The 12,841-nt window shown below is 37.2% G+C and overlaps 1 protein-coding gene and 1 pseudogene across 1 annotated transcript in view; one reads left to right on the top strand and one right to left on the bottom strand.

The window, feature by feature from the left end:
- MAGT1 (magnesium transporter 1) overlaps positions 1–12,841 on the top strand; it is a 46,966-nt gene that overhangs the window by 18,257 nt on the left and 15,868 nt on the right. Inside the window, exons 3-4 of the mRNA XM_029241204.1 lie at positions 688–805; positions 12,382–12,522. Of these exons, the coding sequence (XP_029097037.1) occupies positions 688–805; positions 12,382–12,522 (259 nt within the window). The remainder of the gene's footprint in view (positions 1–687; positions 806–12,381; positions 12,523–12,841) is intronic.
- On the bottom strand, positions 2,714–3,526 carry LOC114906390 (annotated as a pseudogene).

The following is a 12,841-nucleotide window of genomic DNA, read 5'->3' as shown; positions in this document are numbered from 1 at the left end:
AGACTGATATATATTGCAATGTAAGAAGGATTGGAGGAGGAGAAAGTAGGGTTAGGGTTTTAATGTTCTAATTTCAGATATTAAGGATCTGACTTTAGATGATAACAATGAAAATAAATGGGGAAGGATAGAGTTAAAAGATAATCAGAAATGAAAAATTGTCAGATCTTAAAAACTGAAAGCATATGGGAGATCAGGGAAAAGTAAAATATGGCCTGAGGTTTCAATTAATCTCAATTCCTTAGATTCTTCTTCTTTTTCACTGTAATAATTCATCAGACTGTATTCTTACTAAGTAGCGTTTTGTACTTTAGATTTCTTAAATAGATTAATATTATAGTCTAATTTCTCTGAGAAGTACTTCAACCTTGTCTTTGAACTCTTAGAAGTAATTTAGGGTATTAAAAATTGGTGTAGAAACAATCTAGTTAGACTTTCTTCCAGCGAATGTTGAAGGAGCTTTGAGATAAGGAGTAGGCACAAAGTATGAAGCAGAGTCAAGTAATCACTACTTCATGGTGAAATCCCCAACACTTGGTATAAGGCTTCTCTTATGCCAAAACAGTGGCAGTGTTTTCCAAGGTTTGTCCTAAGGTTTGTCCTAACCCTGTCAGCAGAGCCTGACTTGCATTAGATTGCTTTAAAAAATGTTTTATATGTTATCTTCACAAATCCGATTGCATCCAGGCAAGCTGATGAAGAATTCCAGATCCTGGCAAACTCCTGGCGATATTCCAGTGCATTTACCAACAGGATATTTTTTGCTATGGTGGATTTTGATGAAGGCTCTGATGTATTTCAGATGGTAAGCTATTTGGTTTATTCTATTAAATAGAAATAGATAACATATGGCTAATATGGAATACCTTTATTTCAATGGCTGCAAGAAGTTAAATAAGATTTGTCTTACCTAAGATCTAGAGTAGTTAATGAGATAAAAGCTAAACTTAAGCTAAACATGAAATGTAGTGGTCAATACTAGCCTATTAGAATATGGAAATTGGGTAGAAATCAAGTAACTTTTATGTATTTTTTATTGTGGTAAAATATAATAAAAAATTACCACTTTATTTTTTTTAAATAAATGTATTTATTTATTTCTGGCTGTGTTGGGTCTTCGTTGCAGTGCATGGGCTTCTCATTGCAGTGGCTTCTTTTGTTGCAGAGCACGGGCTCTAAGCACGTGGGCTTCAGTAGTTGTGGCTCACAGGCTCTAGAGTAGTTGTGGCACACGGGCTTAGTTGCTCCGCGGCATGTGGGATCTTCCCGGACCAGGGCTTGAACCCGTGTCCCCTGCATTGGCAGGTGGATTCTTAGCCACTGTGCCACCAGGGAAGTCCCCCCTCTTTCATTTCTGATATTAGTAATTTGTGTCTTCTCTCTTTTTTCTTAGTTAGCTTGGCCTAGAGGCTTATTGATTTTACTGATCTTTTCAAAGAACAAGCTTTTGGTTTCATTGATTTTTCTCTATTGCTTTTCTACCTTCAGTTTCATTACTTTCTTCTCTAATTTTTATTATTTCTCTTCATTTACCTTTGGGTTTAATTTGCTCTTTTGTTGGTTTCCTAAGATGGAAACTTAAATTATTGAGTTTAGACCTTTCTTTTTTTGCCGTATATGCATTCAGTGTTGTAAATCTCCCTGTAACCATTGCTTTTGCTGTATTCCACAGATTTGGATAAGTTGTTTCCATTTTCATTTAATTCAAAATACTTTTTAAGTTTTCTTGAGATTTCTTCTTTGACCCATGTGTTAATTAGAATTGTGCTGTTTAGTTTCCATGTATTTTGGAATTTTCCAGTTATCTTTCTGTTATTGGTGTCCAGTTTAATTCCATTGTGGTCTGAGGGCAGACATTGTGTGATTTCTGTTCTTTAAATTTGTTATGGTGTGTTTTATGGTCCATAATGTGGTCTTGCTTGGCAAATTCTGTTGTTTTGGATGAAGTCTATAGATGTCAGTTATATCCAGTTGTTTAGATGGTATTATTGAGTTCAGCTATGTCCTTACTGATTTTTTGCCTGCTGGATCTGTCCATTGGGTCTTGAAGTCTCCAACTACGATAGTAGATTTATCTATTTCTTCTTGCAGTTCTATTAGTTTTTGCCTCACATAGTTTGACACTATGTTGTTAAGCACATACATGTTAAGGATTGTATCTCTTCTTGGAGAATTGACCCCTTTTTCATCACGTAATGCCCTTTTTTATCGCTAATATCTTTCCTTGTTTTGAAGTCTGCTGTATCTGAAATGAATATAACTACTCTTGCTTTCTTTTGATTAGTGTTAGCTCGTATATTTCCTCCAGTTACTTTTTTTCCCTTCTACAATGATTTTATTATAAATATGTTCTTTTGAAATAAACAAATATTGCATTCAAGACTATCAGCAAACTTGTTCTAAGGTAATAAAAGAGGGAAAATGGAACCAGGAACCACTTAGAAGTAGAGATAAATAGCAAAGACACCTGCATGCCATGCTGACTGCCTTTCCCCCAAGAAGTAACAGGAGGTTAACGGGGACATCACATTTCTCATTAGCGCATTAATGAAAATAAGCTTCGAGTATGGTAATTTGCACTAGTTCTGTAAACTGAACTGCTCCTCTCCTCGGTCCTAAGAACTAGAATGGGAAGACAGTCAGTCTTCAGATCCCAGCATCAACAAGGAAGATCTTGACTTTGTAACTCTTTGCTCTCAGACAAAACTGTTCACTACTTGCCAGGAGCGATGTCAGAGTAGTCCTTCAGCACCCAGGCCAAGTGCTCATTGTGAGGCTTAAACCATCGCTTTTTCTGTGAAGCAGGCTTTTTCCTTCTCTGAATAGGGGCCACTTTCTTTGGTCCAGATTCCTGCATGGAAGAAATACCCTGTCACTTTAGATATTCTTCAGTTTTCTCCTTATCCATTGAATCCATGGTGACACTCCTTCACAGTTTCTGAAACTTCTCATCCACAGAAAACTGACAGCTCTTATCATTGAAGAAAAGAATTTTCTTCTTATCAGGAAGGTTTACAAATGGTATCTGGTCCCCTAAATCCTTAACTGCTTTCTGGGAATTGGGCAGTCCTTCCCCAAAGTCTTCTAAAAGAATTCCTCCTAAGCCTTGCTGATCATGCTTATTTAAGAGCCTAAGTAGGACCTTCTTATCTTTCAAGTTGTACTTGGGCTTGAAGGCATACTTTCCATCTATTACTTCAGTTTTGGGATTACTGACTATTGCCTCTGTCATTAGCCGTTGTTTCTGCTTGAGTCCAATATCTAAATGTTGTGTTTCATCCAAAATTTTAGTAAGAGGATGTGTATCTCGTTGCTAATGCCATGTCTTCATGTAATTCAAAATCTTAGCAAGAATGCCAAACTTATATCCAGAGTGTCCTGATAGAACTTCCGAGTTAAATGATCCATTGCTATGATCAGAATTTTGTTTAGAGCTTGATGATCCTCCATGTTCTAGCTTTGCTTTCTTCTTCTTTGATGATGATGATAATGACTCAGAAGATACAGCATGGTATGTTTCCTCCATCTATTTACTTTTAATCTATATATGTGTCTATTTTAATGTGGGTTTCTTGAAGACAACATATACTTGGGTCTTGTTTTTTGAACCACTCTAACAATTTCTATCTTTTAATTGGTGCATTTAGACCATTGATATTCAAGTCGATTATTGATATAGTTGGATTACCATCTGCCATATTCATGACTGTTTTCTGTTTTTTGCCCTTTGTTCCTATTTTTGTCTTCCAATCTTTTTCTGCCTTTTGTGGCTTTAATTGATCATTTTATATGATTCCATTTTTCTCTCCTTTTTTAGTATATTAGTTATACGTTTTTTTTTTGCTTTTCTTAGTTGTTGCCCTAGAGTTGGCAGAATACATTTACAGCTAATCAAAGCCCACTTTCAAATAACACTATACCACTTCATGGGTATCAAGAATACCTTATAATAACAAAATAATCCTAATCCCCCCCTTCCATCCCTTGTGTAATTTCTGTCATTCATTTCACTTATATATAGGCACATACACACACACACAATTGAATATGTTGCTGGTGTTATTTTGAACAAACTGTTATGTGTTAGATTAATTAAGAATAAGAAAAACAAAAGTTTTTATTTTACCTTCACTTATTCCCTCTTCAGTCCCTCCCTTAATATATGTAGATCCAAGTTTCCAACCTACCTTATTTTCCTTTTCTCTAAAGAACTTCTTTTAACATTTCCTGCCTGGAATTCCCTCAATTTTTCTTTGTCTGAAAAAGTCTTTATTTCTCCTTCACTTTTGAAGAATAATTTCACAGGGTACAGGATTCTCTAAGTTGGTGTTGTTTTTTGCTCTCAACACTTAAAATATTTTACTCCGCTCTCTTCTTGTTTGCATGGTTTCTGAAGAAACATTGGGTGTAATTCTTATCTCTCTTCCTCTATAGGTAAGAGGAAGAGAGGTTCCTCTGACTTCTTTCAGAGTTCTTTTTTTTTTCCTTAGATGTTGGGGGTAGGAGTTTATTAACTTATTTATTTATTTTTGTTGTGTTGGGTCTTCGTTTCTGTGCGAGGGCTTTCTCTAGTTGTGGCAAGCGGGGGCCACTCTTCATCGCGGTGCGCGGGCCTCTCACTATCGCGGCCTCTCTTGTTGCGGAGCACAGGCTCCAGACGCGCAGGCTCAGTAGTTGTGGCTCACGGTCCTAGTTGCTCCACGGCATGTGGGATCCTCCCAGACCAGGGCTCAAACCCGTGTCCCCTGCATTAGTAGGCAGATTCTCAACCACTGCGCCACCAGGGAAGCCCCAGAGTTTTTTTTTTATCTTTGGTTTATTTGAGTTAAATTATATGCCTGGGCATAGTTTTATTGGCATTCATCCTGTTTCATGTTCTTAGAGCTTCCTGGATCTGTGATTTGGGGTCTGACGTTATTTTGGGTTATTCTCAGTCATTAAATATTTCTTCTATTCCTTTCTCTTTCTTCTGGTATTCCCATTATGTGTATGTTACACCTTTTGTAATTGGCCCACAGTCCTTGGATATTCTGTTCTGTTTTAGTTTCCTTTTTTTTTGTCTTTGTTCTCTTTGCTTTTCAGTTTTTGAGGATTCTATTGATAGATCTTCTAGCTCAGAGATTCCTCAGACATGTCCAGTGTACTAAGTCCATTAAAGGCATTCTTCATTTCTGTTACAGTGGTTTTCATCGCCAACATTTCTTTTTGGTTCTTTTTAGGATTTCCATCTCTCTGCTTACATTAACCATCTGTTTTTGCATGTTGTCTACTTTATCCATTAGAGATATTAGTATATTAGTCAGTTTTGTTTAAAATTCCTGGTATGATAATTGCAACATCCCTTCCAAGTCTGGTTCTGATACTTGCTCTGTTTCTTCAAATTGTGTTTTTTTGACTTTTGGTATCCCTTGTAATTTTTTTCTTCATAGCCAGACATGATGTACTAGATGAAAGGAACTGCTGTAAAGTGGCCTTTAGTAATGTGGTGTGAGGGGAGAGGGATGTTTTATAGTCCTATAATTAGATCTCAGTCTTTTAGTGAGCATATGCCTCTGGACTGTGAGCTTCACAAGAGTTTCTCAGTTTTTTTCCTCCCCTCTTAGAGGACAGGATGGCTGGAGTGAACTAGAGTTCGGTATTTCCCTTCTTCCATGTCAGTTAGGCTCTGATAATACCCCAGCAGGTTAGGCTGTGGTTAACTAGTTTCCTCTGAGGACAGACCTTGTTAAGAAGAGCAGAGTTCTCTGGGGTATTTCAAAATGTTTTATTTTCCCCTCACCCTGACAGTAGCATGAGGTGATTTTTCTCCAGTATTTACTGTGGGAACCTAGTCAAGCTCCTGGAGGTAAAGCTCACAATATTTTTACCCCCCTCCCCAAAACTGTGTGCTTTTGGAGTTTTTAACTCTCAGAGTTGTCCACACTGAGCCTCCAGTAATTTGTCAGTTACAGATCAGGTTTTCCTACTCTGGCAATGTTCCTGAGGCGGTTTCCACTTGTTGGTCTCTGCTCAGATAAGCCGTGACTCCCTGTATTTGCCTGTCTGTCTCTCCAATCTTGGGGGCAGTCGTTTGCCCTGTGTCTTCCTCTCTCTTAGGGAATACCCAGAAGAGTTGTCTGCTTTTCAGTTTGTTCAGGTTTTTACTTGTTAATATGATAGAGTAGCGACTTCCAAGCTCCTTACATGCAGAACTGGAAATCATAACTTTCAACTGTATTTTTAACTTCAGCATCTGTACTAGTTTTTTTTTTTTAATTTATTTTTGGCTGTGTTGGGTCTTTGTTGCTACGCGCGGGCTTTCTCTGGTTGTGGCGAGCGGGGGCTACTCTTCGTTGCGGTACGTGGGCTTCTCATTGCGGTGGCTTTTCTTGTTGCGGAGCACAGGCTCTAGGCGCGCGGACTTCAGTAGTTGTGGCTCGTGGGCTCCGTAGTTGTGGCTCGTGGGCTCTAGAGTGCAGGCTCAGTAGTTGTGGCGCACGGGCTTAGTTGCTCTGCGGCATGTGGGATCTTCCCGGACCAGAGCTCGAACCCGTGTCCCCTGCCTTGGCAGGCAGATTCTTAACCACTGCGCCACCAGGGAAGCCCTGTAGTAGTTCTTTCCCCTTTGCATATAAGGGGACATAGATGCAATCAGTAGATTCAAGGACATAGATTGAGTTTTGTCTGTTTATAAATCTGTCTAACTCATATATTTGGACATATTTTACTCAACAATTGTATAAAACAGGAAAGGAAAGATTTGGGTATAACTTCTTATTGTACACCTTTATATGAATGACTTCCCAATCCAAAAATTCATTATGTCCCAAATAAAACTCCTGTCTCTCCCACTTCCACTCAAACCCGGTCCTCTTGGGTTCTGTATCATTGGTGACACTTTTTTGTCATTCCTCTTTTTCTACAACATCCATCATCCTTTACTTCCAAGGCCTTCATCTTCTTTCATTTGAACTTACCATCCATATAATACTCTCTCGATATTGCCTGCTGTAACAGTTCCTAGAGGTTTTTTCCTAGAGGGTATTAATAAGAAAACTTGGGGGAAAATAAAATTTGGGAAACCTTAATTTAAACAAATTAAATTTTATTTTTTACTTCAGGGTATCAAGAACTATGAAGGGTCTTGAGGTTTTATTCTACTTGCAAACTAACAAGTGACCCTGCCACAGTTTCATAGATGCTCACAGATGACATGACACTCCTGGGTTGGAGTTAAAGGACTTTATTACTCACAACAACAAAATCCAAAGTATCAACACTTCATTGCACTGGTTCCCTAAGCCCCACTTCCCATAGGACAATGCAAGGAAAACGAGTGGGTTGCATTATGGAAGAGGAACTCTAAGCTTTGGGAACCCAAATCTTCTATAAAGGGTAGTAAGCATGCATGCCCATTGCTTTGGAGGGAGACTCTGTTACTATCTTCTAAGGCTGTACAAACATCCTTGAGAAGATCATCCAGAACAAAGGCAGTCAGTGCCTCTGCTCACAAGACATGCATAAACATGAGAAACTGTTTTCCAACACAGGACTTCTCATAGACTTCAACATGCTGAAATGTGTTATTCCTTCCATTCTAATAGTGAGCTGTAATATGCAGAATTTCCCCAAGTATTGGACCACTTAATGGAGCATTTTAGTTGTATTCTATGGAACACACTTTTGGAAATAGTGGCATATAGACTAAAGCCAAAATTCCTTAGTCCTCCTCACTTCATGCCCTCTTTACTCCAAACACATAACCACCTTTCCCATATTAATATTATGTCGTTGTTTTATTTCAACATTGTTGATCGTTTCCTACAACATAAAGTATCTTTTCTCTCTTGCTCCCTTTCTCTCCACTTTCAAAGTTCTGTTTACCCTTTAAGCCTCATTTCAGATATTCCCCTGAAGCCTTTTCAAATCCTCAAATGTGAGTCAACCCTTTTTTTGTATTGTCACACTACTTTCCTTATATTTCTATTATATATATATATATATATCTCCAGATTCTATCTTATAGTAGAATTAACCCTAGAGTTGTTTGACAGTCCCTCTTAGAATATACTTACTTATGGGCAGAGCCAACATCCTGTAGCTATTAGTGCTAAGCACATAATAGATGTTCAGTAAATGTCAAACGGATGGATTAATGTTCCATTTTACAGTATGTCATCATGCTGGTCATATTCTAGTCTCACACAGCTCCATAAAACAAAATCAGTATATTCATAAAACATGCTATAGCCTAAAAGGTTAGTGCATTTAGGGCTTTTTAGACCAAAGGAAACAATTTCTAAAGTTTAAGAACTGCTTTCTCATTCTCTACTATTAGAGCAAGGACTGTTTTGGAAATTAAAAATTGTAATTCCATTTGTTTGAACAAGATACACATAAAGAATTTCTGTTAGTGATTTGTAAAAATACAAAACCAATTTTCTCCTATGTCAAATACCTTTTAATATCAATGTCCATTTTAGAGCTATATTTAGAGTTAGTGGTATAAGGATGGCAGTGTGTCCATCTGTGGAAGAAATTCAAACCTTTCTCCAAAGAACAATGTCATATGCCACAGTATACAAAAGCTAAGCATGGATGAAAAGTGGTACCTACCAAAAACAGTACATCTTATTTTGGTTCTTTAACATCTAAGGATTTTCAAAGCCTACAAGACTTTAAAAATTTTTTAAATTGTGAGAAAATAGGCATAACATGAAATGTACTATCTTAACCATTCTTAAATGTGGTTCAGTAGTGTTCAGTACATTCAGGTTGTTGTACAACCAACCTCCAGAACTCTTTTCACCTCGTAAAACTGAAACTCTTTACACATTAAATAATTCCTTATTCCCTCTTCCTCCAGCCCCTGGCAACTATCATTCTACTTTGTCTCTATGAATTTGACTACTGTCAGTACCTCATATAAGTGGAATCATACGGTATTTGTCTTTTTGTGACTGGCTTATTTCACTTAGGATAATGTCCTCAAAGTTTATCCATGTTGTAGCATGCATCAAAATTTCCTTGCTTCTTAAGGCTGAATAATGTTGCACTGAATGTATATACCACATTTTATTTATCCATTCATCTGTTGATGGACACTTGGGTTGCTTCCACCTTTTGGCTATTGTGAATAATGCTGCTATCAGCATAGGTATACAAATATCTCTTCAAGACCCTGCTTTCAGTTGTTTTAGATTTATACCCAGAAGTAGAATTCCTAGGTCATATGGTAGTTCCATTTATTATTTTTTTTAGTAGCTTCCATATTGTTTTCCATAGTGTCTGTACCATTTTGCATTATTTTTGATTTTTTGATAGTAGTTGTCCTAATGAGTGTGAGATGGTGTCGCATTGTGGTTTTGACTTGTAATTCTTTAATGATTAGTGATGTAGAACATCTTTTCATGTGCTTGTTGGCAATTTGTATATCTTTTTTGAGAAATGTCTATCCATATTCTTTGCCCAGTTTTTAATCAGTTTGTTTGTTTTTTAGTTGTAGGATTCCTTTATGTATTCTGGATATTAGCCCCTTATCAGACATATGATTTATAGATATTTCTCCCATTCCATTGATTGCTTTTTCACTCTGTTGATTGTGTCTGTAGCCTACAAGATATTTTTACAAAGCTGATTTGGTATAAAGATGTTATACTAGTAATCATGGAAATACAAATTACAATAATGGTGATACACAATATTCATCCATTAGATCAGCTTTTGGCAAGAATGTGGGGAAACAGATACCTTCCTATGTCTCTGGGTAGGAGCGTAAATTGGTACAGCCACTTCTGAAGGCGAGTTGGCTCTATCCATTTTAATTTAAGATGTTTCTGCCCTATGAACTAATTATTCCATTTCTAGAGAAACACTCTCAGATGTATACAGGGAGATATGTACATGGCTGTTCATTACAACATCATTTTTAATTGGAAAAAAAGAACTAAAATACCAACAATAGCATAATTTCTTAATAAACTGTGAGAGTGAGGTCAATATATATATACATACTGTCATGGATAGATCTCTCAAACATGGTTGAATAATAAAAAGCAAATTGCAGAATATTACAGTTAATGTGATACCATTTGTGTTAAAATAAAGCACACACAAAGCAATATTATATGTTTTCTGTTGGTACATACACATGTATATGAATAAATTCAGAAAGGTCTAGAAATGGTAATAGTGGCTGCCAGAATGGACTGGAGTTGATCCTCATAACCCTGTAATTTTTTATTTTTAATTTCATAAGGGAAATGGATTTCATATATTACCTAGTTCTTTTAGATGCATATATATATTTTAAATCCAAAGGAGGTACAATAGTCCCCTCTATCTACAGGGGATACATTCTAAGACCCTGAAACTGCAGACAATACCGAACCCTATATGTAACTGTATTTTTTCTTATACATGCATACATACCTATGATAAAGTTTAATTTATAAATTAGTACAGTAAGAGATTAGCAACAATAATAATAAAATGGAAGAATTAAAACAATATACTGTAATAAATTTATGTGAATGTGGTCTCTCTCAGAATATTTTGTTGTACAAATTTATCTTTTCCATCTTACCTTTTCTATCTTAATTAAGCACTTATCACTTACTGTGGCTGTAATTTTTGCAGTTGAGGTGGAACAGCAAAGTCAGCATGAATTTATCTTCCTTCTTCACAATTTCATGAAGATTCACTCTTACCATAGGTCTTAGCAACCTCAGCATATGATTTTTTTTCTTTCCTTATTAAGTTGAGAACTTTCACCTTTTCACTTAAAGGAAGCACTTTACAGCTTCTCTTTGGGATATCTGAATTGCCAGCATCACTACTCTTGTGTTTGGGGCCATTATTAAGTAAAATAAGGGTTACTTGAACATAAACATTGTGGTACCACGACAGTTGATCTGATAACCAACACTAAGTGACTAATGGGTGGGATATGCTGGACAAAGGGATGATTCACATCCTGGGTGGTATGGCGAGAGATTTCATCACACTGCTCAGAATGGCTGCAATGTAAAAATTTTGAATTGTTTATTTCTGGAATTTTCCGTTTAGTATTTTCAGACTGAAGTTGCCCATGGGTAACTGAAACTCTGGAAAGTGAAACTGCAGACAAGTGGGAACTGCTGTATAGCTAAACAAATACTGAAGAGTTTGGCCTAAAGTTTGGGCAGCAGTTTGGTGGCGTGAACACTATCCAGGGTGTGGTTCTTAAGTTTTGCAGACTCAAATTGAATTTTTAACAGTGTAGCCAGAATTTATCTAGCTCTGCAGACTTTGTATATACTCACCAAACCATAAAAATCCATGGACATTGGTAACCAAAGACCTAATCTTTTAATTCACCAATTCACCATATTTTACTGCCAAGGAGACCAAAATAATCATGTCCACTATTGGTATACCCTCTCCCCTTATGAGAATATCTAAAAATATTACTGTTAGAAGGGTTACTGTAATAAGTATAGAATCAAAGCAAGGGAGTGGGTTATTTTATTGGTTGATGTCTTAAGTTATAATTGTTTTATACAAGCCAATCTCCATTAAAGGATTACCTGCTGAGGGGACCTGAACACTTGCATCCGTTGGTCAGCATCTTTTCCCTGGACTTAGACTTTTTATTTTCCACAAGTATAGTTATATCACGTCAGGAAAGATATAATGCGGATGAGTAGGTCATAGATTCTTTACCTTAGCAATTCCAGTGTTATCTTCTTAAGAGTACCATGGTCTCATGACAGAGAACAGAGAAACGTGATGCTTATCACTAAACATTTATGAACCTTTTAGAATTGACTATTTCTCATATTGGTTATCATTTTGTATTGGTTTTCACTACAATAGAGCACTCTCTTATCCTGATCTTGTTTCCTCCAAATTGAGAATGTGCTCTAGGGACTTCCCTGGCAGTCCAGTGGTTAAGACACTGCACTTCCACTGCAGGGGGTGCAGGTTCCATCCCTGGTCAGGGAACTAAGGTCCCATGTGTGCCACATGTCATGGCCAAAAAAAATAGAGAGTGTGCTCTATTTGGAGCTTACCTAAGCTACATGAGACAATTTTAGTTCTCATAAATGTATTATGTTTTGCATAATCTCTGAACAGATTAAAGTGATTGCAGTATGGGAAATTTTCCATTCTAAAGGAGTAAAATGTTGGTTTCTTAGCTAGGAATTTATATTTGGTAAGTAAAGTGTACTAGTTAAGGTCACAAGCAGCCTTCGGTTTGAATCCTGTCTCCATCACTTACCACTTTCCTTAGGCAAATCACTTAACCTACTTAAACCTGGGCTTCCTCATCTTTGTAAAATGCCTAAATTTCAAGATAATATTTGCTGTTAAGATTATTTTCTTGGTAATTTATATTTTAACGCAATACTTTTTATTCAGCTAAACATGAATTCAGCTCCAACTTTCATCAACTTTCCTGCAAAAGGGAAACCCAAACGGGGTGATACATATGAATTGCAGGTGCGTGGATTTTCAGCTGAGCAGATTGCCCGGTGGATTGCTGACAGGACTGATGTCAATGTAAGTTTCCTTGCTTTGTACAGTAGAAGGTTACTTTGTCATTATCCACTTTGAATCTTTCTGGGAGGTCCTAATTGGTCTTGTCCCCATATCACTGAGGTAGTGATAGTTTGTCAGTCCCTTCATAAGTAGCATTTAAGAGAATCATCCTGATGAAAGAATGACATTACAAAACATCCTCTGTTGGGCTTCCCTGGTGGCGCAGTGGTTGAGAGTCCGCCTGCCGATGCAGGGGACACGGGTTCGTGCCCCAGTCTGGGAAGATCCCACATGCCGCGGAGCGGCTGGGCCCGTGAGCCATGGCCGCTGAGCCTGCGCG

Source organism: Monodon monoceros, unplaced genomic scaffold (assembly GCF_005190385.1).
Source record: "Monodon monoceros isolate NGI ecotype Baffin Bay Population unplaced genomic scaffold, NGI_Narwhal_1 Super_Scaffold_22, whole genome shotgun sequence".
Lineage (NCBI taxonomy): Eukaryota > Metazoa > Chordata > Mammalia > Artiodactyla > Monodontidae > Monodon > Monodon monoceros.
Note: the sequence above shows the minus strand (reverse complement) of the source record. Positions and strands in the feature narration are given on the sequence as shown.